Genomic DNA, 26,318 nt, shown 5'->3' on the forward strand with positions numbered 1-26,318 from the left:
AGCACACAAAGTGTTCCTCTGGTAAGCGGGAGTTACATAATCTCATAGTTACAGGAACGTGCATAAGTCATGAAGAAAGCAATAGCAACTAAACGATCAAGTGCTAAGTTAATGGAATGGGTCAAGTCAATCACATCATTCTCCTAATGATGTGATCCCGTTAATCAAATGACAACTCATGTCTATGGTTAGGAAACTTAACCATCTTTGATTAACGAGCTAGTCAAGTAGAGGCATACTAGTGACACTATGTTTGTCTATGTATTCACACATGTATTATGTTTCCAGTTAATACAATTCTAGCATGAATAATAAACATTTATCATGAAATAAGGAAATAAATAATAACTTTATTATTGCCTCTAGGGCATATTTCCTTCATTAAGTACATCAACCTCCTCTCCAAATGATGGGACTTTAGCCAGCTTTTCTCCAATCCAGCATGAAGTTCCTCAAATGCACGAGCAACACAATCTGTGGGAGGGGGATCAATCCAAACTACCCAGTCGCATTCATCAGGGAGTTGCAGAATTAATCTTACATTATACAACAAAAAGTTGGCAAATAATGACAGCAAAATGAGAGGACAGAGAGAGCGGGAATGAGAGTTAATCTTACATCTAGGGGGCAGCCTAAGAATCTTCTTCCCGTGCTTGCACCTCCCCAGGCGACGCGACGAGCGGGGATGAGACCGTGCCCTGTGCATCGCCGCGTCGTGCTCATCTCCAGCCCAGAGAATGGCAGATGGGGAGGTAGAACTCGGATTGAAACTGAACAATCCCAACACCATCGACTTAAACGCAGGAAATCCCCAATCTGATGAACCCTAATTGGGACAGAAATCCCCCCAGATCGATCCATCGACGAGCCACACTTACCTCGCAAGCCACCGACGAGCTCGACGTGGACATGCCGCCGCCCTCCAAATCGACCACCGTCGGCCTCTGAATCCTGCCGCGGTCGCTCTCTCCCCTCTCCAAATTGAGCCGTCAAGAGGTTGAAGAAGAACAGAGAGAGTGTGAAGCAAAGAGGTAAGAGAGGGCCCACATGTAAGAAAGAGGGGCAAATATGTCAACCTGACGGCAAGTTAGCGGTCAAACAACCTTGACTGGACGAAAACGGAGCGGGGGGGGGGCATTTCTATAAGTGGCACTGACGGCAGAGGGGCAAAACTGAGCATACCCGAAAACTAGGGGCAAAACTGAGTAGTGGGTTCGAGTTAGGGGCAGAACTGGAATTGGCCCTTTTTATAATGTTTAGCTCAATCATTATGTTCGACCTTAGTTTGAATTGAATGAAAAGATGTCCCAAATCTGGGCCTCATATACGCTTTTTGCGCTGGTGCAGCTATTTATAATCTTCGGATTGAATGCCTTGTCGGATTCCACAAAGTGGAACCACATGCTTTGTCTAGGGGCTGCATACAGTCCAAACATAATGAACGTTGAAGCACTCTCCTCTAACATAAAACCACTATATGCATCAATTTTGACTTGTGTCTTGGGTCAAAAGTTGGATTGCCTGGCCCCTATGTTTACCCCTTACGTTTTTGCACGTTTGGCTAAGGGTGTACCGGGAGCACCACTATGATTGTTACCTTTGGTTAAACCGGTAAGTATCTCATGTGGGAGAAGTGGAAAGTTGACTATCACAAAATGCGCAAACTCGATCGGTGGGTTAGAACTATAAAAGCTAAAACCATAAAGGTTGTCTGTGTGAAACAAAGGAATTTTCGATAAGAGGCTTGCTTTCATAACGGTGCTCGTTGGGGCACAATAGAGAAGCAGCTCGGTTATCGCAATCGCGATTAACTAACCGGGATTGGAAGGACCTCGGCCTAGAAGTACCTTACCCGGGGGCTATTTACTCGCTCAGACATGCTCTCTGACAGGCGTAAGTTTAGGACCTATAGTTGGGTTGCCTGATTTTTTTTATATAGTCGCCTCCTGGCACCAAGACATCGGATAAGGCTATATATCGCAAAGCACTCTAGGAAATCCCCTTAGAGGTGGAAGCCGAAGACTACGCGGTTAAACATCAAGGCCGAGTCAAAAATAAGAATTTTGAGGAAAAGCAAACTCGATTTGCCTAGTAAAAACAATATAAACAAAGTAGCTTGTCAAACTTAAATGTTTATATATACTTCTTCTCAGCTTGCCAAGTGTTCACTGCTAATGGATTTAATCTATAATTTTCTTCTGGCGGCAGTCTTGCATCACCCAAGCCTGACGAGCGCCTTCCCAAGCTTTTGATGCCTTCCATATCTCTATCCATGCTAGCATCTCGAGGTGATCGATTGGTCCCGCAGAGCCAGCCTAGGGGCTGTTAAAGCAAAAATTTCCATGATGACATCTCGCAGGCGACCGATGGGTCCTGCAGAGCTATCCTGGGGGTTGTTAAAGCAATAAACTCCCCATGCCGACATCTTACAGGTGAGCGACGGGTACCCCAGAACTAGCCTGGGACTGTTAAAGCAAAAATTTCCAGGCCGACATCTCACAGGCGACTGACGGGTCCTGCAGAACTGGCTTGGGGGTTGTTCAAGCCCACACCGCTGACGGTTAAATTATTTCCACGCCAGCGTCTCACGGGTCGACCGAAGGCTCCCGCAGAACCATCCTGGGTTGTTTTGAGTTATAATTTTGCTCAAGAAAGATCTTGTCCAACCCGTTGTTCGACATCTTGTTTGCCGAGCTGCACCTCAGTAACGGCAAAACACACACGCTGGTATTTGGCTGAGCTAGTTCTCGAGGAGATTCGATCCTAGGGTCGGCCATGTTGCCCAAGCCATGTCTTGGGGGCTACTGCATCGACGATTTAATGCAGACAATTTAAAGTGCAACATGGTTTTTGAGGATATTACAATCCTCATGTCGGTCGGCCGCATCTAATCTGAGTCTCGGGGGCACCTGTGCAACGTGATTTTTTTCCCTAAAGTATGTTGTCAAGCAAGGATTCGATCCTCAGGTCAATTTGCGGAATTGACCTAAGTCTCGGGGGCTACTGGGATTAGCGGTATTCTTGTATCCTTCAGGTGCATAGTAGACTTTAGGCAGACATACACCTTGAGGGGTACTAGTATATCTCGACAGAGAATAAGTTGCACTAATCAGAAGTATTGGCGAAAAAGATGTGCATGCATGCATCCAGGTTTCCATGAGAAGTGGAGTCTTTTTTTAATGTTGACAGGAGAGCTGACAAATTTATTCATTTGAAAAAAAGCATTACAAGAACACCCCCAAAGAACAAACACACCACATAAAAGCGAGTGCCAAAAAAGAAGAAAGGAAACAGGGTTGCCCGGTTTATTGAGGAAAACCGAAAAAAAAACCGTCTAGCTAGACTAGGCCTAAAGCACCACAAAAGGTAAGAACGGAAGTCTTAAATGAGTGCGGCGATAGCGTGCTCGGGCGCGCGCGCTCCTGCTAGGTGGACCAATGGCGCAAGAACTCGTGGATGGGCATCAGGAGCGTACGGTGGACATACATGTAGTGTACTGTCGATACATACGGACAGTTCGTGTAGGGCGTGCAGTAACAGAGTAACGGACGGACGTTGAAACCATACCGCCGGTACATTTGATGGATCGCGGTACATCCGTTACCGGGGCCACAAATCCGTCAACTACACGGCGTACGCGTAGCGGTGAAAAAAGTAAATGCGCACGCGGGCCTGCCAGAAGCTGATATACCCATCTCCGGCCCGGCTGCATTATTACGAGACCGTCATCTACATCCCCGCACCCTCATTACGACTGCTCCGCGGCTACATCTGCAGAGAGCACAAATCCATGGCGGCCGCCGAAGAGAACGGCAATGGGCTGGAGTTCCTAACAGATCCTGTCGACAGGTATGTTTCCTACTTCATCTTTGTTGTATCAGTATCTCTGAATCTTTCGCAAGCGCCGACAAGTGGATGCTCGGGTGTTCTCGCAGGTTCCCCTGGCCGGATCTTGAAGCCAACGATTTACCTCCGGGCGGTGAGGCAGGTACTTGTCTCACACAGTCGGCTGGTGAATCAAGCATGGGAGACATTGGCGACGGTCCAGTGTCACTGCAGTTGGCCATTAATAACGGATGCGAAGCACTGAGCTTGTCAGCGGGCGATTCGCAGCAATCAACAGGAAAAGATGACCCTCAGGCCCATGGTTGGACTAGAAGGTACCTCTGTTGTTCTTAATCCTGCTCAACACTGTAGATATCCCAGTAAATGCAGTGTGGAAATAGTATACCTCTGAATCAGAAAGCTGTAGTTGCAAACTGCTTGCGAGTCATGTCTGTATTCTTCATATTTGCATACAGGTAACAATATATGGAAATATAAACATTGCTGATCGGCGTCTATGTTTTCGCCAATTGCACCGTCAGACACATTTGATATCCTTCAGCCTATGCATTACTCAACGGAAATTTGTCAACTCTGTGTTATTCACATTTGCGTACTGACAGCATTCAAAATTCTTCAGAAAAAAAAACATCTATGGAAATAGTCATGGAAATATAGACATTGGTGGTGATCATATGTGTAAAAATTACAATTACAAAAATGTATATGTCCATCTGTAAAACTCTGCTTTGCATTGTGGACGCTTGTGAAACCAGATGTCTTATACATTTTGAGTGCATTTCAGTATTACTTATTATAGGAATCTGAAAATAAACCTGCAAAATTTGGGTTTGGCATGTATCGTCATGCAGCCTAAAGCCAGTGTGATAAATAATGTATGAGTAGTTGAAATAGCAAAATTCAAGAATGTGCTATTGCATTGTTTTTCTGTGGACACTGCATTCTTCAGTACAAAACAGTTCCCAAAGTTACCGTTGAAAAATAAATTTCTGTTAATATTGATGCAGGATTCGTATTGGGCGAGCTCCCATTGAACGGACACCCTGTGCTGGCAGAGTTTCTGCCCTTGAAAAAACATTGAGGGGATACGCAGAGAAAAGGACAGATACCGTCGTGGTACCAGCTGTTGGATACACATTTGATTCATTGGGAGAAGCATATGACTTCTACAACCTGTACTCGTGGGAGATTGGATTTGGGATAAGATATGGCAAAAGTAGGCTGAACGTTGAAAGAACCAAATGTATGCAAGAAATAGTTTGTGGATGCTCGGTGAGTTGAAAGTAAATAAGTACCCATAAATGTTGTATATGTTTTCTCTGAACATAATATAACACAATGGATTCGTGTTTTCAGGGCAAACCAAAGAGAGGAAACACACGGACATGCCGATGTGAGTGCCCTGCAATGATACGTTTGCTACGATCAAATGACAATGGCTGGTACATAAGTGAGCACAGACCATCCCACAACCATGTGTTGACAGATAAATGTGGTGAAAAGGTGTACTGGCCTTCACATAAACATATAGATATGTACACAAGAGACATTGTCAAACAGCTTAGGGAGAACAACATCAGCATTGGAAAAGTTTACAACATAATCGGTAGTTTCTTCGGATCAATGAATAATGTGCCTTTCACCAAAAGGGCTCTCAGGGGTCTATGTGGTGAAATCAGCCGCGACCAGGCAGATGATGATGTCCGGAAAACAATGGATGTATTTGCATAATTGGGTTCAAAGGACTCTGGTTTGTACTACAGGGTACAATCAGACAGTGATAGCCGGATACGGAATATGCTGTGGTCAACTGGTGCAAGCAGAATGCAGTACCACTATTTTGGAGATGCAATAACATTTGACACAACATACCGTACAAACCTGTATGATATGCCATTTGGGCTGTTTGTTGGAGTTAACAACCATTTTCAGAGCGTTATCTTTGGTGGCGTGCTTGTTAGGGATGAGACAGCTGAAACTTTCGAGTGGGTGTTCAGTGAATTCATACGCATGATGGGCGGCAAGCATCCTCAAACCATTCTTACAGGTAATAATCTGATATCCGAAAAACATGTCTATCTGCATAACTTGAAACACATAGACATCCGCATGCATTGTTCAGAAGTAAATATACAAAATGATCCATGAAGTTATTATAATGCAGCATAATGTGGGTTACATTCAAATCATATGGTTTATAACAAAACATATTGTTGCCTCCACAGATCAATGTAGAGCTATGGAGCTTGCAATAGAGAAAGTAATGCCAGACAGTACACACCGCTGGTGCAAGTGGCACATCTTGAAGAAGGCAAAGGAAAAACTTGGCACATACTACTCCAAACGAAGCAACTTCAGAGCAGAGTTCCATAAGGTTGTTAATCACATGATAACAGAAGATGAATTTGAAAATGCATGGGCACATCTCCTTGAGAAATACAATTTGCAAAAAAACACTTACCTTTCACACATCTATGAAGTTCGCACAAAGTGGGCAAAACCATATTTCAAAGGCGTATTTTGTGCAAAAATGACAAGCACGCAACGCAGCGAGAGCGCAAACCATATGCTAAAGGGATATGTGCCAGCAAGCTGCCCCATGCACTTATTTGTAAGGCAATATATGAGGCTTCTTTTCGATAGACAATCAAACGAAAACTATGAGGAGCGGCGAACAAAGATAGTAAGTTGTTTCAATCATGTTCTGCATATGCATGATTCTAATTATGCCTTACCAAAAACATGGGACATGCTAACTTTTTTTTAACATAATTTCAGACATTGCCAGCTATGAAGGTAAACACACCACTGGAATTCCATGCCAGCAAGATATACACCCGAGCAATGTTTGACAAGTTTGGTGAGATCCTTTACGAGGCAGGGCAATACAGAGTAGAAGAAATTGAAAAGGGTTCAAAGTACCATGTACATCGATACCACCCAGAGAAACATGAAAAATGGTGCAGAGTAATGTACATAGTACATGTCCTCTCGCAAGGTGAAGAATTAACCTGTGAATGTGGCAACTTTGAGCACATAGGATTGCTCTGCTGCCATTCCATTAAGGTAAAAACTCAACGGGTTGTCTTATAAAAAAGTAACATTATAGTTGTTTGCGTCAAATTATACAACCATATGCACTGCAAAAACTGAATAATTATTTTCCAGGTTCTTGACTTCCTTGGTATAGACAGTATCCCATCAAAACATATCCTGAAGAGGTGGACAAAAGATGCAAGAGACATACTTCCAGATCACTTGGCCCACCTGCAGAAAGATAATATTTCAGCTAACTCAGTAACATTCAGACATTCAAATCTATATACACATGCTTTAGAGGTTGTGAAACTAGGTGATGCAAATCTAGCTGCATACGATTGCGCGATGGAACTTCTTAGAGCAGCAATGGATAAACTGACTCCTTTAGCTGCCGATCATGATGGTCTGGGGTTAGAACACAGGATAGAAATGAAGAAGACAAATGTTAAGGAATTGAGTCTCATACAAGCAGCACACAATGGCAGCATCAGCGATGATGAGGGCAGTGCCATTGGAAATTTCATTGGCTTGTGTGCTCCAGAACGCAAACGGAAGGCTGGAAGACCAACAAACAGCAGAGACAAACCTCCGTATGACGACAGATCTGGGAAGAGCAAAAAGTTGAAGGTTACATCACAAGTTGATACAGTCCTTGGATGTGGCACAAGTAAACGAACACGGTTCTGCACCATATGCCGCAGCCCCGGTCACAAAAGCACAACTTGCCCACAGAGAGGGGACATGCCTCAAAAAAAAAGGAAAGAACCGAAATGCTCAATCTGCGGCGTGGGAGGACATCGAAAGAACACTTGTAACAATCCTAAAATTGTGCTACATGTTGCTGAGCAAGCAACTCATGATCCTTCAATCAATGAGTGATTAATCTATACAAAAACAAAAAACATGCCAGGTAGAACCCAGTTTGTTGATGTATCCTGATTGATCACTTCCGCTATCCTGGTGTCAATTGTGTCCTAGCATCTTAGTATTCTGTACTTGTGTGAAACCTGTGAATCCATGATGCTTGTATGCAAGCTTCAGAGTGTGTCTGAATTTTAGTTACTACTACTTTGTATCTTGCCTGGTCTCTTCCATTTCTCTTGACTAATAAAGTGTACCCTGTTTGAGTGAGACCTTTGGTTAAATGGATGTACTCTTGAAAGGCAGGTTTCATGATGCTGCCAAGTTGTCATGCCTTCAAATCTATGTGATCTAATCAATACACAATCGGCTGCTAATTTATAAGATTGGTGCTAAACAACATTCACGCATGGGTCCGCATAAATGAGACTGGTGGAAAGAAAAACTCTGACCGACATCACAGTGCACACCATCTCTTCTGTTCAATTCATGGGCGCGGACGCAACACTGTGGAAGTGCACTTTGAAATTTGAATCCATTTGGAGCGCCCGCCCAACAACGCCTGCAGTTACTACACCTACTACCGTGAGCCACATTGAAGTCTACTAGTAGTTCAAGTGAGCCCAGCTTTGACACCTGCTCACATTCACCGGCAATATGTGCTTGCCATATCTAGTCTCCAAAGCAATCAATCAGGCTGCCATCCAGATGTCTCCTCCACTTTCAGTAGGCAGCTCTCCACATGAAGCATCATCTGGTTCCAACTCCCCGCAGCCTGCAATCGCCGATGGCAACCTAAACTCTCCACCTCTCGCAGAATATGAAGATCATCCCGGAGGAGACGGTGCTCCAGTCGCCGCCGAGTGGATCATGCATGAAGGCGTTGGGAAGGTACGTTCTATATACATCGGATTTGGTTCCACATTCTGTAAGTTTCAGGTTTATGTGCTTGGTTTCCTCTACCAAAACTGATCTTCCCATTTTGTGCATGCAGGATTCGGTGGACGGCAGAGCCGAAGGACCGTGGAAAAGTGGAGAAGATGTTGAGAACGACGGTGATTCTGAAGTGGAATCAAAGTTTGTTGCTGTAGAAGAGGTAGGCGACCACGATCCAGATCGATTTCTCCTTGGCAATGAGGCTGGTGCATCTCTGACACATCCTGGAAGCCACTCTGAATCGGTAGTCAACTGGGAGCATGCTGAGGGCGAATCAGATGACGATGAGTACAGATCTGCCAAGCGAGCAAGGATCAACGAGCCCGAGTACTAATCTGGGCTTAATAATAATTAGAAATCTATCCTGCAATGTTTACTCTCTTATGCATGTTTCAGTGCTGTACCCCTGTCGGCCGGCGGTTGTTATAAAATGGCCAAACGTACCGTGACTAGCGAAATAATCTGTGACCAGCCGTGACCATAATGATCAATGTGTGTTCGTTTGTGATGTATGATAACAAGCTCCGTCCTCCACCAACTCAACATCTGGATTTGTTTTCTAGTGCGTAAAAATCGTATTTCGCAAAAAAATGTTGTCGGGCTTTGAAAATATCCAATAAACTGAAAAAAAGGGAACACTCATACAAACATGAATGTAGGTTTCCACATTTGAGTGAATTAAACAGTAAAAAGCATAAATAAAAAAAGAAGAAAAGGATAAATCCATTCACATAACAAAGAGAACAAACCTTGGTCTTTAGATTTGATCCAGTATTCGCATGTATATCAATCTTTTCTTTCCTTTTTTTATGTTTAAATAAATACAAAATGAATACAAATTGTTTTCGTCCACATTCGTTGAAATTGTATTACAGTGGTACATTTTTAGAGGAATTTCTAACGTTATTCTATGACACACAATCCGGCTGTAGCACCGGCAAAGTTCATGTCGAGCAGATAGATCCCACAAGAGTTCTTGACAAAAAAATAACACAATTGGGGTTCGCATCCCACAGAAATACCACTATCAAAAAAGTTACTGATAACTAACAAAAAAATGGAATCTCATGACTGGTAACTACCACTTGCGAAAAATAGCCAATTCAGTAGATTTACGCGTGTTCATTACATGTGGGGCCCGTCTGTCGGGGCTGGCGTGACGGGAAAGTCAACTCTATTTATTTTGACCGCCAAGTTAAACGTTATGACAGGTGGGACCCACGGATCATGCTAGACCTTCTTCTAGCTCCCCTTCTCTCTCTCTTTGGCATTTCAACATACACCTGTTGTCGATGAGCCGGAAGCAGGGGGGCTCCGGCCGCCTGCTCGCTTCACAGCACGTCGGACCCTAGCACGAGCGCCGGGCGAACTAGCTCCAGGTCGGCTCTACCTCACAATGCACGGCATGCAGCAGCGCAGTCCAATGTCAACGGAGACGACAGGAGGTGGAGAGGCGAACATATCCCGGCAGCTGAGGGGCTTGCACGGGTGGCGGCCATGACGCCATTGCTCCTGTCCAGGACCAGAGAAGAACAACCGTGAGGTCATAGAGAAAGAAATGAGAGAGGAGGGAAGTAGAAACAGATATATGATGGAGGATGCATGGCCTGGTGGCGCTGGTTAGCGGAGCTCGCCAGATAGGGTTCATGAAGGGCTGGAGAAGCCCATGAGGCCGGCTGCTGGAGATGAGTAGGTCACTATGTCACGACGGGGATCTCTTCGGGCTGGCGCGCGAGAGGAACGGGGTGAGCAAGAATGCTGCGGGACGCCTGGTGGACGGCTCACCATCTCGTGCCTTCCCCAGTGCTGCCTGCATCATCGTCGACTTCGGCAGCCTCTGGGTATGCGAACTGGACAACAACAGTCCTCACCGACGAGTTGTTTGTTGAAATGACTGAAAGAGATTTAGGATGAGGAAGAAGAACATAGATGCTAACATGTGGGGCCCACAAATCATAACAGTGAACTTAACGGTAAAAAAAATAAATGGAGTTGACTTTCTTGCCACGTCAACCCTGACAGATGGACCCCGCATGTCATAAATGCGATGAAATCTTCTAAACTGGCTATTTTCCGAAAGTGCTAGTTTTTAGTCAAGAGATACCGTTTTTTCGATATTTATCATTCACTTTTTCGAAAAGTGGTATTTCTGTGGGGCCTGAACCCCAATTGTGGTAGTTTTTTTGTCAAACACTCATCCCCCAATAACAACAACAAAAGCATTCATTCCCAAAACAATTTGGGCTATGCTAAAATATGAAACCTATAACACCTCACAGGAAATCATGTCTCATTCGCCAGGATATGAAAGCTTTCCATGTCTAGTTCTTTGATCGTATATCAATCCTTTAGTTTCCTCCAAACGGACTCTTGCCGTGTCAAATTCAAACGGCGCTGACCTCTGTTTAAAACTGCACCGAACAGTATGCACAATAGTTTCTGGATACCTGCAATGTGTATGCCCACAGATATGTGAAACGATGTTAGACCGTTTTCTATTCAGATATTGCTACCCCAATTATGTATCATATATGCTCATTCCGGAACCAGTACTTCGTCCTGTGGGGTCGCCGACAGGTGTCATGTAGATCAAATGGTAGAACTCTTGCTCCCCCGATTGAACAACTTGTTGACCTACTCCACCCTTTATGCATTCACCTTGGTCGCCGTCCGTTGTCTCCCACTCTCGGGTATTGTCCACAGTATAGATAACCCTTTTCGCCTCCCTTCTTGCTTAAGCATTCATAATACATCTCATCTTCCCAACCCCTTGTTCCACGTACATCTCGCATTGCCACCTTCTTTGACAAATTTTACTTCTATAGTTTGTCAGCAGTCCTACCACTGCATAAATGTATGACTAGTTATGTCTTCTCTTTTAAAAACTCCTATGTCTCCTCATTCCACTGGAAAATGTTTCCTTAGCTTTGCTTTTCCGTCCCCTATACAGTTCAAACTCCTGCAATGGCACCATACAAACTCAATTGTCCCCTCTTCATCCACATTTTGTTGGCATCCCTCCCGTGATCGCCTAATCAGCACACCCTTTTTAGGTACCAACATGCACACAAGGCATGGATGCCTATCTTTATCTGCTCAAGGTGACGATATCAATCTAAGTACAAGCGTCGCGGGAAGTAGGACTCAGCAAATGTGATTCATACTTTATGACGAGGTTGTTGGGTGCAATCATCTCATAGGATGCAGCAAAAAAAAAAAGACACCCTCTACTTCTTGATTCCCTCGTCTTGGTGGACATTCGGTCTCTCCCTCTCTCGAGTATTGTCGATTGTATAGACAACCCTTCCGCCTCCCTTCCTACTTAAGCATTCATAGAATAGCTCGTCTGCCCAACGCCTTGTTCCACGGGCATCTCCCGTTGCCACCTTCTTTGACAAATCGTACTTCTATAGTTTGTCAGCACTCCTACCCCTGCATAAATGTATGACTACTTAGGTCTTCTCTTTCAAAAACTCGTATGTATTGTCATTCCACCGGAAAAAGTTTCCTTTTCTTTGCTTTTTTGCTTCCCCGATATAGTCCAAACTCCTGCAAAAGCACCATGCAAACTCAACTGCCCCTCTTCATCCACACTTTGTCCACATCCCTCCCTTGATCGCCTAAGCTACCTTTCCCTTGAACTTCCACAGGTTCATTCTACTGACTGTGGCACACTTATCCCGCTGTAGACAACTCAAGAAACCAGAAGTCAACAACAACCGTCTTATGGTGAGATAGAACACTCTCTTCAGGTACCAACATACAAAGAACACATGGACGCCTATCTTTATCTACTCGAGATGACGAAATCAAACTAATTACAAGTGTTGCGGAAGTTAGGAGTCAGCAAATGTGATTCATACTTTATGACGAGTCTGTTGGGTGCAGTCATCTCATGGGCTGCAGTAAAAAATTTAAGACAACCCCTACTTCTTGATTCCCGATACCATAGCCAAACGCCCAAGTTGAGCTGTTGAAAACCCTTGTTAGATGCACCCACATGGTCTTCATGTCTCGTAACGTGCACTACTCCGTACTTGAGTATCCTGTTGTTGAAGATTGTAAACCCATCTCTGTTCTGCAACCATCCCCATGTACACCATGTTCAAGTCGCTGTCCTCCACGTCCTTCGCCTTTGGCCCTCTCCATCTGGTTTGCTGGATACAAGGGAGATCAACACTTCTCCTCCCAACTGCATCAACTAACTCCCCCCCCCCAACAGTTGCACGTTAGAAATGAACGGAACTGTTGTACGAACCTGACTCTCCGCCCCCAAGTACATAGATAGACATGCGCATTGGGATATATGTATCGAGCATGGTGTTTGGCGGCGGCACGAACAACAAAGGTGTACCTACCATCATCTTGGATCAATTATCAGTACAGTACATCCTTGGGGTTGCAGAGATTGTCACAAAGCGTACACTCCATATTGCAAAATGACGCAGCACAGAACACAATGGGGGCGGGCAGACAACGCGGACAGGGCAGACAACACAAACACAATGAAGTAGTTGTAAGTATGCAAAAAATGTTCAAATTATCAAAAAAAAAGGAGTGGTGTCTCGTTTACTGCAGATGTGGCTAAAAGAATTGCTGTAATTTCATTGTTCAATAAAAAGTGTTGACAATATGGGCATGGTAACTCTAATTATTCTTTTAAATTGACTTCCGAATAATCATTAGTTTGGTCGTACTCTCCATGTGTGGCCCCTCGTAAAAAAGGGAGATGCATTAAAAAAATAGCCACGCTTAACTTACGCGTCGCATCCAAACATGATTAGTTCATTCAATGTCAACACGGCTCCGACTTAGTCCGGGCACCACAACGTCTTTGTAAAAATTAGGATCCCCCATCGGGGAACACACACTTTCGGTGTACATTGACTGCTAACCACGATATCAAATTGGCATCAGCCGTGTGGGGCCGCGAATAAAACATTCGCCCTCCCGTTGATTAGCAGTAGATCTCATTTGGGATCGCATGCATCTGCCACCTGTACGCGTGGGCGCGCACATGCTTCGGATCTCAGTTTAAACTGTCGCGTACTGGTCCTTCAGGCCCGACACATGTGCTGCTGGTGTATGGTGTCTGCAGTATCGGGAAGGGGCCTGAACAGTGACCGACCTAGTTCTTTCCCCGAGCGACCGATCCGCACGATCCATATGCCTGCTTTTTGGATATATTCACAGCAGCTGCATGCAGTTCGGACAGATTGGCTCCTCCGCCACGTGCACCAAGTCAGCTCGGGCTGGCTCCATACACCCTGCAATCATATCACCCTGCTTGCTCTCCCATGGACGCCCGCCCACTCAGTCAATGTGGTGTACAGCTTGGACTTTCGCGCCTTGGCTATGCAAAAGAGGCAAGAAAATTGTAGCCGCGTTGATGGTGGTCGCAGGGCTCTGAACACGCAAGTGGTTGACAAGACACGCGGGACCCATTTCCTGTTGTATTTGGCGTGCCGCGTGCCCTTCCCCACTGCCACTGCCATTACGCCTCCTACTAGTCCTCTCCTCTCCTCTGCTTTCCCCCAGCCGCCTTCTTCCTCCAGATCAATATCCTCTCTTCTCCCTTCATGTGCATCGTCTCTTTGTTTCCCCTCTAGTAAGCTTCGTACCGCAGATCCGTACGCCGCCAAATCGGGCTGAATCAACTGCCGCTCAAACCGTTTTTCATGTGGTGCGAAACACCGGCCGGCGGTGTTCCAGGTGAGCTCACGTACAGACATTGGTGGCATACATTTCGGAAAAAAAATTCCTCCTGGATCTAGATTTCTAGCATGCATGTCTAACATTTCCCTCTTGGAAATCCATTGACTCAGCTCTGCCCCGCGTGGAGTTGTTGATCAAGACATGGCTCCTTCCGAGCAAGACACCGGCGCCGACGATCATGCGGCTAGATCCCCTGCCAAGAAGAAGGCCGAGCTGAACAAGAAGAAATGCAGACTTAGAAGATCTCCACGTGCGGTGGTGCTGCACATCGACGGCGGAGATGGTGAAGGAATGGCCTGCGAACCCTCCCACAATGAGAAGCAAGGAGGCACGCGCGGGCCAAGAAAACTCACCGGCTTGCAAGGGGCCGACGGCTCGGTAATCCCTTCAATCCGGTGCGGATTCAACACCAAGCAGGTGACGAGCATCTCTCCCTTCTGGTACACACACTTCAAGCGGACCGGCTTGGGAGCCCTGCTAAGTACACGACCATGTGGTGGTGGCGACAAAAAAATGTATTGGACTGTGCTTAGATGCATAGATCCAAAAAAAAGGACGATGACATTCCCTGATAAGCAAGTTAGATCCATCACAGTCCATGATGTAGAGCACATTACAGGCATACAATCGGGTGCCACACCCGTCCCAACACACCTAGACCCGTCTAAAAGGCTTGATGTGCTTTGGAAAGTGCAAGATCTGCTTAGTCTAAAGCACACACAAAAAGGCACCATAAAAGTAGATCAGCTCCTTGATGTGATCCGCGGATTTGATCCACGGACAACTAAGAAAAATGAAATTGATGCGGCAAATGTTGCCTACACTCTGCTTGTATGTGCCACAATGGTTTCTCCTCGATATACCAGCACAGATGTGCCGGATGAGGTCCTCCAATGTGTGCTGGATCCATCTAAAATCAACACGTATAATTGGGGTCAGTACCTGCTTGATGAACTCATGATAAGCGCGGACAAAGCCCAAAAACTTGGTGAGGAAGACGTGAAGATAGCTGTGGTGGGAGGATTCCAGCTTGTGGCCCAAGTACGTAATGGATCTACGTGCATGCATGTCATTGTCCTTGTCTGTTGCCTTTTGTAGTACTACTCATTGCTCACCTGATTCCTTTATTTTGCCACTTTAACAGATTTTCTTTGTGGAGTGGGTGGATTTCGAAGATCACAACCTCAAGGACAATTCCTGGCCACGTATATCCGCCTACACAAATGAAACACTAAAAGAGATATTTGGTCTAGCAAGAGAAGCCACAACTCGTTTCAAGGTGATTATCCCTCGAATTCAGCTGTGTTTACATTTCAGCAAATCAGAATTTTATCACTCCTGCCTAATTTTAATTACAATGTCTGAACTACTGACTGTTACATCATATACAGACGAAAAGCATTGCCTCTTATGCTAGCACGAGATGGGAATTGCATCCAATCCTTCGTCAGGAACGTGCATTTTCAATTGGTGCGGCCACAACTGCTGCTACCAATTTCATCAAATCTTCAGTTTCCTCAAGAATCCGAGATGCAGTACTGCATTTTGCCATCAATCACACGCCTCCTGGACAAGCTTTGACAGACGAGAACTACAGAAGAATTGTTGCGCTTGTACTCCAAATATTTGACAAGGTTGACGCTGGATCAAGATCTCTGTATACAGAATTTTTGACAATGCTGCTATCTGCAGAAAGAACCCAAACAAATTTCCCCAACACTGCTCGGATGGCGAACCAGATAGCAAATATAATTCCTCCACCTCCAGCTGAAGGTTATATCTCCCTTCATCATCATGATGCACATATATGCATGCCTTGTTTCTATAAAATTCCTGCTGTTAACAGTAAAAACGTGATTTCATCAGGACTGAAGCTGAACATTGATTCTACCAAAGCACAAGTATCGCGAGATTCTGTAGGGGAACAGAAATCCATTACAGAAAACCTACCGGGATCCACACCAACCTGCTCTACAGCACTTGATGTCACACGTACGTGCCATGAAGGACCCCTGACTCATATTTACTATTTAAACTCTAAATTCATTTGACTGACATTGATATCTTCTGTGTACTACTCAGCACTGCAAGTGGGACTTCCTCCAAGTGCAACACAAGCGACAGAACTTCCTCCTCCGGATGTCGAATTGCCAGGTTTAATTTCCCTCACTCATAACTGGACACATGTTTAACTTCTCTATTGACAATGTGATTGCCTCCCTTATAGTAAAATTGTACTTTCTTTGCAGATAATGAGCCTCCTTCTGTAGCAAAAACACCAACTGCCATTCTGCCTGCACCAGGCCTGCCAAGTGCCCCTGCACAGGTCGCCTCGGAAGATACAAGTTGTCCCTTGGCACCCCGTGCTCTCCTGTTCGACAGTGCAAACATCGGAGATGATTCAAAAACTCCAGGTAAACAGACAGTATGCTTCACCACCCACTACATCTAACCATACATTCATATGCACTCTGCTTCATTTTTTGCAACCTTATCTTAACATATAGTATGCTCTGGAAATTTGTCAGATAAGCTTGAAGCTGATCCAAACCAACATCCGTCACCCAAATGCCCACGTACACCCTTCCACATACGTACCCACAGCTTCAGTAATGACATGAGAGACCCACTCGGATGGAAAAAAAAAAGCGATCACGCTCGGAGGTTGCAAGAAAATTGGATTACAAGAAACCAAGAACAGAGCAACTATCTGTTATCATGAAACAAAACAGAGCTCAAGAAGGCCCAACACCCGCATCAATCCAATCTGTCACTGCCACATTCAATTTTCAGGCCAGCAGAACATCACATCTTGGTGAGCGCCTTTCTCGTGAAACTGACGTAGTGTATCGTCCAAACCCATATGTAAAAGCTTCCTCACTATTTGCTCAACGTGCTTACTCTGCTTGCAGATAAAAGCTTTGGCAATTCCGATAAGACAGAAGTAGCTGTGAAGGCGTACAGCCGTCGTCGCCGCCCCCTGAAATCCAGTGCAACAATTTCTAGAGAACAAACTTCAGGTGCCACAACAAAAATCATTTCTGTCGTGCTTTCTCAGATATACATGAAACACCACTTTTTTTGGGCTAACCACATACATATCTTCTGTTCTGTGATTGTTGGGTTCAGGTGATCAGAATGCACTGTGTTCTGCGACGAGTATAACCACCATAGTATCAGCTGATGAAGAAATCACAAGCCCTCTTCTTTTGAAATTGGCAAGCAAAAAATTAGGTCAATCATCTAACCATAACAATAACTAATGTCTTATACATTGTGTGTTTCCACATATGCACGCATTGACTCTTAACCTCCACATTCTGTGTAATTCTTTTACAATTGCTCTAAATCGATAACACCAACTAATCCAAAATGGGATACAAGTCCATCATACGGTGTGGATGCTGACTTGTCTGGCATGGACTTGCTGGCATCAGGTATCATTACTAAAAATTCCAAAATTTTTGCAATGCTGATACAATCATGATTAACACCTTGCAAACAGTATGGCTGATTTTTTTTATGAATATACAGTTGCAGGACACAGCAATGATCGAACACCATGCCAGTTTATTCAATCATGGCAGGCAGATCTAATTTCATCCAGCAGCAAGCCCTTGGCTCCAATCACAGAAGGTTTGCTCATCCCCTACATCCGAACTTTTCTCCATTTGACGGAAAAGCAATATTCACCGTTAAAAAAACCTTGATGCATTTCGCTTCATCAATTTGGTAGCATGTAATATCATACCGCACGTATCCCACCCTGGCCTGACACCTTGCAACTTGATCTGTGCTGTAGTATTTGATTCAACGTCAAAAGAGCAGGAAGATGCAAGAGGACAATTTGTAAGGATATCAATAGATGAGCCTGATGCATATGCTGTCTACACAACCTACGATAAAATACAAAGCTTGAGATCACGTGAGCTTCGCAGGTTATGTCTCGTGTCCCATCCGTTCAAAAAGAAACTAATTCATTCACCTCCTCTGGCTGTGCCTGCTGTGTTGAGTAAACATGTTCCATGTTTTGTGCAGAACGTGTGTTTCCCATCATCAGCCCTATCGCCTCGAGCTGACTGGTCATGCCATTGTGAGGAACTTTGGAACAGGGCATGGGATTAAAAGGGACGGCATGTCCGCCGCAGTCAGAGTTTTCAAGATTAAGTGCAACAAGTTGTACCCAGATGGAGATCCACAATTTAGGGCAATCTTGGATCCGACCTTTTCGGTACGTAATAGCGCACCTTCCTTCCACATTTGAATCATCACATACAACTGCTTTCTGCCTTGATGAATTATCATGCTTCCGTGAGTTCTGATTGTCCTGCTGTCCATGATTTCTACAGGACACAGCCCTTTGCACCAGCAGGAAAGATGCAATGAAAAGTGTGCACTGGATGTTTGCAAAAGAAAGCCACAACTACAACCTGAAGCAGTGCACAAAGGTAGATCAAAAAACAAAATGCATATAAACTCCCTACTTCTTATGCTGCCTTCTGCATCAGAATACTATGTATAATGACCTCACTGAAACTATCTCCCCTTGTCTTGATCTAGCAGTTTTCAGTAGTAGTGGAAATTGCAAAAGGATGGTGTCTTTACGATGTCGACATCATTGCCAAAACTATACGTATAATGGATCCAACACTTACAACCTCTCCCCCGGGTTCGCTTGAAGATAAGCACAAAGAGAGCAGCACAAAGATCCTGCGATCCCTCTTCAGTTGCCTTCATGAATGCTACCCAGATTGGCATTTCCCTACATCACCATGGACCTACAAGTATAGCTACAACATGCATGAAAACTGCAGTGTGTAAGTTAACCCAGCACGACTTGTAGAAAAATCAAAATTTTATAACTTTTATGCCCTATTGATCGCTACTTGCTCAATCTACAGTTCTGAAAGCGGCTTCTACATTCTACACTACCTCAAGGAACATGATGGTTCCAAGCTATGCATAAAACCAACGCCGGTGAGTTCTCAAATAATGTGGTAGACTAAATTTAAACATATATCCATGCCACACACACTTGATTACCACCAACTTGTGTTTTCCCACAGGCTTTGATTGGATACATGAAGATGCAGATGGCATATGAGATTCTGCACATTGATGGCAATGGAGCACAATTCTCGTCCAACATCTATGGGGGTGTCCAGATCTAGACTCACTTGGATGGTGATCCAACACTTCGTTTAGCAGAAACGGAGCATGAAATAAGTGAATCTATCGACGCGCATCTTCTTTACTTATGGAAACCATGAAGATGTCGGTCAGTGTGACCGCACGCGTACCAACCCTTATGTAATAGTTATTATCTATCGTATTTGCGAGCCAAGTCAAGACTTTTAGACTAATTATGCTGTGGACCTAGGTGTGACTGTCGCCTATCTAATGTGTCTATGTATTATGAGACCTACGCCTACTAGTATGCACTTTCATGCTCTGAGTTATATCATCATGTTGCTTGCAAAGATTGTGTGCTTACCTGAATTTATCATTGCACCTTCCATATTTATAATCCCTTCGGGCAATACCTGTTCGCTGTAAAATTAATCAAAAAAAATAATGTAACAGCACCCAGTGGAGAAAAAAACAGTCATTGAAAACATGTATATATCTGATGAAATAACGTATGGTTTCTTTTGGAGTTGTAATCTGCAAGAAGAAAAGGTTTCCCTTCGTATTGACGCCCACACAAACAGAAACCCTGAATAAGAGTATGTTACAAAGAAGCAAACCAAATTTGCTTTCTGTCACAATCTAACACATCAAAAACTCCCCAATGAGCACAATCAGAACGTTTCCTACCCTGGTAATGAAAATCAAACGACGGGTTGATATGGCGCTCGTAACTGCAATATGATAAACCATTTTTTTATATTTGTATAGAAAGTACAATCAGGTAATTGGCAACAATAATTACACAGACAACGCATTCATCAACCAACCAAATCCAACAATATCCATCCCGTATCCCATGACCACATCAGCATCAGACAACACTCATTGCCCCGCCATTCATCTCAGAACCAGTTGGTAAAAAAAACCATGTAGCTTGTGTTTCCTTAAACATGTATGCACTTCAAACAAAAGTGTAACAGTCTGTAAACAAAATTCTATGCCCCGGTGTGTTAGAATCCCACAAGAGGAGTCAGACCTTGTGATCATCATTCAGACAGTACTGAAACACTCAAACACTCTCTCATAACTAATGTTACATCGTAAAATTATCCCATTACAATATTGAAAACCTTGTTGCAAAACTAAAGTATTCCACTGCCTGCTATATGAGATAATGAAATAAGGGCAATAAAACGCATTTTGAACCCAACATACATCATTCGCGACGCCAGTCCACATTCTGTCACACCGGTATTTTTAGACTGAAAAAAGTTTTTGGTTTTTTAAGTTAACACGGACATCAACTCCATCCCATGCCACAAAAAGCAAATGAATCCAAACAAAAATGTTGTGTGCCTCTACCCAGATATAATAACTCGCAAATTTTTTGCCTTTTTTCCTACAACTGCTGAAACCTTTAACCATTCATTTCGCTGATTCATTTGTAACATACTAGATTAAGACAATACATATATCCATCATACATTTCATGGATGTAGCGTACATGGTTCCATCATCTCCTGAATCAGCTTGACCCCCTCTAGTCTCCTTACTCGCTATAACTCTAAAAACTTGATTACCCCATATCAATTTCATCCACGTCATTCCTCGGGTTCGTCAAAAGCAACACGCAGTACATTGTCAGCCACTAAAACCCCATGCTCGTCGCGTAAACGGAAGACCTCGAATGCGACCACTTTCCGAAAACTCACAATATTAGTCTGCATATTTGACAAATCAAGCCCATATCGAACTTCTAACGAGAAAAACGTCACAACCAAGGCATTCGCAAAATGAAACTAATAATGATTATCAGAAATACCTTCGTTAGTGGACACATCATCTTCACTCCATTGTAGTTCCTAATAGCATGCATCATGCAAATTCCAGACTCATCCCTGGTAGTAAACACAAGTAGCGTGATTTCCACATGATCTATGCATGAGGGCTTCTCTGCAATGATAAATAAATTCAATATCCACATTTCCCAATTACCTTGAGAAAATATCATTGGTTATCTTTGGAAACTTCCGTTTCCATTTTTCAGATGTGCAGTGCCACTTTGCAAAGTACTCATTCAAGCAGGAGAATAATGCACCGTGGATCTGTGAAACTGCTTCCTCATGCATGATATGACGCTGGGCTACACCTGCAACTTGGCAACAAAGAGGATCAAGCACATGAATTTCCTTCCTCATCATGTCCCACATGTAAGCAGCCCATCCTTGATCGAGTACAACAGGGGCAAAAAATTGCAAGTATGAAAAACAAGTCAAAATCAGGAATATTGACAAAAGCAAATCCTTGCAGCAGTCACACTATCTTACCATCCTACACGCCATGATATCATGAATCGCACATGCAAGCATGCGCTGAACAGATTTGAGGTACATGACTTTCTCCCCTGCAAGCGCGTGCGTCTGTTGTGGAAAACAATTAGAATTCCACAGGAAGATATGTACTGTTGATAAACATGAAACAACAAAGTAAACATATAAGCTGAAACATGGGCTCGCCGCAAAATCTGGTTCAAGAACCTCCCTCCACAACATATATCTGGATACTCCTCCAACCCCTGTATCAAGCTGATGAAACCTCCGCAACACAAGAGTAGCAACCTCATGGTCAAGAGCGTTTGATCCCACTAACTGCTGCTCAACACATACACCATTTACCCTCAAAATCCTTGGCACCGTATGCAAGAACCAAACACTGCCATAAAACCATGACTCGTGTGAGACATGCATAAAGCCCCTCCAGCTTGAATGTATTGAACTACGTAACCTAAATTTCATACAAATTTGCATCTCTGCGTCATTTAAAATTACCTGGTGAGGTCAAAATCTTTGTCACCTTCTATCCATTCATTGAACTTATTTGTCAGTGGAATCGGAGGAGGCTGCGGGAGACATCCTTGTGTCCATGGATCAGCACAGAAACTTGCGGACATTGCATACTTACGCCTTGGTAACTTTGCATCAACTGAGTTAAAAAGAACAACATTTGATTCCTCTACATCATCATTATCATAAAGGGACTTAACCATTTCAGCAATAGTCTGTGCATAAACCACGATTCTGTCCGCAAACATCTTGTTCTCCGTGATTGATTGTTTCTCCATGACAGGATTATTATACACAGGAGCATCATCTTCATCCTCCCAATGTGCCACCCCTGTTCCAGAACGAATATAATAACATAGAAACTCAGCACACATAAATATTAAACCTGTGGACACACCGTGTACTTACTACATCTTTACAATCCACTGTAAAAATAACATACCTCCTTTGCTTGCACTTTGTTCCATGCAAACCCTTTTCGTTCTATGTTGGTTTTCCTCATCTCTTGCATCGCTTGGCCCTGAAAAGAACACATACATGGGGACAAATGGTCATCGATTCAGATAAAATGAACAAATCAGCTGCTACTTACAAAACATAGAAAAAAACATATAAATATAACTAGCTCCTACCTTCATCATCAGACATATCGAGTTTTCGGGCACCTTCAAACACTCGTCTCAGTGAAGTGCCATCTTCACCTATACACATACGTATCAAGGTAAGACGCCCGTTATGAACCGCAACACCAAATTGAAAAAAGACCGATTACACGTTCGTTACACCAAGCATGAATAACTAAGTTTATAGCTCATGTGATATTCGTACCATCATTGTTGATGGTGATGCACTTGGACAATCCTTTTTCCGCACAACATCTACAACGATCCTTCACGAATGCAACCATTTTCTCAGCAAAGCAAAGCATGTCATGCTGAAGTTGGTTGCGCAGCAATGTCGTGCTCAGCGTGCACTTTGCATTGTGCTGCTTCAACATTAGGCTCAACTCTTCCAGTACCTGCAACCCCAAAACATCATACTAATGCATAACTCGTGCATGCAAAAAATAAGAAGAAAAACAACACCCAAACATACAGGGTCATCTTTGCAAATTTCTCTAAGATGCTTGCTAAAATCACTTGGTCCTATTGAACGGGTGGCAGACATAGGATTAGAAAAAAAGTTTTTTGCAGCTGTGCTGTCATGTGAGCCACCCTTCAATCCGTGAATGTTTGGTGTAACAAACATCCTCGAAACTGGATGCTTTGATGAGGACTCCATTAATCTACTGTCTCTGTACACTGGGCTCGACGCAATGACCCGAATATAGCAAACCGAATCTGGAGGACGCAACTGCAAACATACAAAAAAATGAATCACATTTTCTATTGAAAATAACCCGCATGTGCATAAAAACTAACAAGCCTGGATAAGTTATAAAGGCCTTACAGCTCCTGGGACATAGGTTATCATGCCCCGCTGCGTGCACCGAGCCATGATGATCATCTGGTTAAGTTTTTTCTGTTGAAAACACTGCACACGCGGAAATACAGAGTGCTCCATGTTGAATATCCCAAGGTCAATGTTGTCCAGCACGAAAATCTAATCACACCACAAACAATTTCTTCTGCATCAACAAAAGGGAAACATTTTCTAATAGTTTTCTCTGAGTATACCTTCACACATACCTGAAAGAACAAATGGCATCCAGTAAGATGAACTGTTTGTGCCTTGTTGTGATATTCACTCTGCAACTTCATCACACCTGCCATTAGATTGTCAACAGCATACTCGCACCAATTGAATTGTGATATCAGTTCTGGATTGGCCAGTGCACCCCAGAAATCAATTGTCATGTGCTCGTATTTCGTTCCCGGTGACAGGACATAACCCATTACAAATATAACAAACGAAATCTGGAAACAATCCTTCTCAATCTTGCTCGACTCCTCTGATATCTCTCTACACAAAAAATCTTCCGCAGCCTTCAGATTGTGAGCAGGTGATGCATTCATCCCAATTGTCTGCTTCATAAACTCAACTGCTGCTGTCTTGATTTCACCATCCCTTCCACGGACAGCCCGGTTGCCACAAGGAACTCCAAAAATTTTGTGAAAATCCTCTGGAGTAAACATAATCACCCGATCCTTGTCAATAACTATTGTGCGCGTCTTCACCTTCGCCTTCCTCATAACCCATGCACTCATTTTCAGATCTAGCTTTCCCAACAATGGAAGATTCAGCATACCTTCAAACCCAATCTCAGCCACAAGCCACCTCTTGTAGTCATCAAACTTTTTTACAACCTCGACGACATGCTTAACTGACAGCCGTGAAGTCAATGCAATCTGATCCTCCAAATCATCTGATAACCGCTGGACAGCATAAACTGAATCCTTGGGCCCCCCTGCCTTCCGAATGGCAAGCCATGCTGATTTTCAACCTCTTCTTCCATCCAGTACCCAAACTACAGAACAAACAGCGTGGAAATCTCATCAATAAGAAACCATTCACTTCTCAGACCTAGGTGTATAGGATGACTCGCAAAAAGCATACACAAGTTTAGATCATACGTACCCGCTTTCAAACAGAATGCAGATCAGCACGCCGACAGCTTCCTCCTTCCCACCTCTAGATCCTGCTCTGCCCAGTTCTCCTCTGCTGGCTACGATATACCTTCACGCAGCGGTGGGGATTCAATGATTAACCCCGCAGTGGAGAGTGTGCCTATATGAAGAGGTGGCTGGTTGAGAGGGGGGGGTGACGGGGGTTTGAATGTGGTGAGCGGGCGGCAGTGGGGAGTTGGTGAGCTACGGGGAAAGACACGCTCTCACTTGACTGATGAATGCATTTTAGAAATGAAGGCATGCCAGGCTCTCTCCATTTAGAATGCTGCCCCCCAACCACCACCCACCCCTGCCACGTGGGCAACATGCGAGGAATTCAGCAAGCAGGTGTTGTAAAAAACAGTAATAGACTGATCATGATTAGCTCAAAAACGAAAATTCATTAGCACTAGGCATCCAGTCACCCAAACATGCATCCAAAATCTCCACGAGCCATCACAGATTCCTTCCCCCACATACTAATCTAAAGCTAATTAGCCCATGATGTTCGCTGAGCTAGCTCATCTACTACATAACCTTAGTGTTCTTAGATCCATCTAATCAAACGCACGCATCATCGTGGAACACACTAGCAGTACAAGGATGCAGATGCAGATGTCCATATTCCCAAGAGACACCACAAGATTGATAGATGCGGCATTGAGAGTGAAGGAGATCTGACGTCGACCAACATCCCCCGCTCGGATATGAGATCCAGCAACGCCACTTGCCGCCGACGGCAGCTGCGATCCATCCGGTGCCCTGTTCTGCTGCCCCGCCGCGCCGTCCGCCGGCTGCATCTGACCACCTTCAATTGCTGGAACTACCTCATTTTCGCCTGGATTGACTTGCGCCAGCGGAGGTGCCGCCGGTCCAAGCCCAGCCAGGTGTCCCGCATATGCTTCTTGCCACCTGTAGAAATCGCATCCTCCTCTTCCCGGCTGCCATTGATAGACAAATCTAATAAGACGTGAACAACGGAGAGGATCAAGAACTCATAGAAGCAAGATCCGCTTACATTGTGATTGCGGCACTTGTAGAACCTCTCACCCTCGAACTGGCCGCGCCTCGCCACGAACGTCACCACCTGCTTTCCACAGTCCGGGCAAGGAACTAAAGGCAGCGCGACCGGATCTGCAACTTGATTGACGTTCGCCATGAGCTCTGTCTATGGTTGTTCCTCTTGATTTTGGTGGAAGGAATGAGCAGATGGAGACGGGGCTGGTGGGGCGGTGGCCTAATAAATGCCCTCGCTGAGCCGCACTGCCTCTCGCCGCTCACACAACAACCGCGATGACGGTGACCGTAAACGGCAACAGCTGCCCATCTCTATCCTCGTTCC

General features: G+C 44.4%; 2 protein-coding genes and 2 long non-coding RNA genes across 4 annotated transcripts; 1 reads left to right on the top strand and 3 right to left on the bottom strand.

Annotated features, from left to right (window-relative positions):
• Window positions 1-3,658: 3,658 nt before the first annotated feature.
• Window positions 3,659-4,305, top strand: LOC119279449. Its single transcript, XM_037560682.1, has 3 exons — window positions 3,659-3,849; window positions 3,936-4,160; window positions 4,302-4,305. The coding sequence occupies exons 1-3, from the start codon at window positions 3,659-3,661 to the stop codon at window positions 4,303-4,305; spliced, it is 420 nt and encodes a 139-aa protein (XP_037416579.1).
• Window positions 4,306-22,832: 18,527 nt separating this feature from the next.
• On the bottom strand, window positions 22,833-23,382 carry LOC119281095. Its single transcript, XR_005138265.1, has 3 exons — window positions 23,199-23,382; window positions 23,003-23,071; window positions 22,833-22,890 (listed from the first exon to the last, which is right to left on the bottom strand). It is a non-coding gene; the product is annotated as an uncharacterized LOC119281095 (long non-coding RNA).
• A 257-nt stretch (window positions 23,383-23,639) lies between these two features.
• LOC119282793 lies at window positions 23,640-24,085 on the bottom strand. The gene is made up of 3 exons (XR_005138881.1): window positions 24,059-24,085; window positions 23,820-23,972; window positions 23,640-23,723 (listed from the first exon to the last, which is right to left on the bottom strand). It is a non-coding gene; the product is annotated as an uncharacterized LOC119282793 (long non-coding RNA).
• A 1,294-nt stretch (window positions 24,086-25,379) lies between these two features.
• On the bottom strand, window positions 25,380-26,135 carry LOC119279450. Its single transcript, XM_037560683.1, has 2 exons — window positions 25,995-26,135; window positions 25,380-25,917 (listed from the first exon to the last, which is right to left on the bottom strand). Exons 1-2 carry the CDS (start codon window positions 26,133-26,135, stop codon window positions 25,534-25,536), a joined length of 525 nt encoding a protein of 174 aa, XP_037416580.1. The 3' UTR covers window positions 25,380-25,533.
• Between the last annotated feature and the right edge of the window lie 183 nt (window positions 26,136-26,318).

The sequence above is a fragment of the Triticum dicoccoides genome, chromosome 3B (genome assembly GCF_002162155.2).
Source record: "Triticum dicoccoides isolate Atlit2015 ecotype Zavitan chromosome 3B, WEW_v2.0, whole genome shotgun sequence".
NCBI lineage: Eukaryota > Viridiplantae > Streptophyta > Magnoliopsida > Poales > Poaceae > Triticum > Triticum dicoccoides.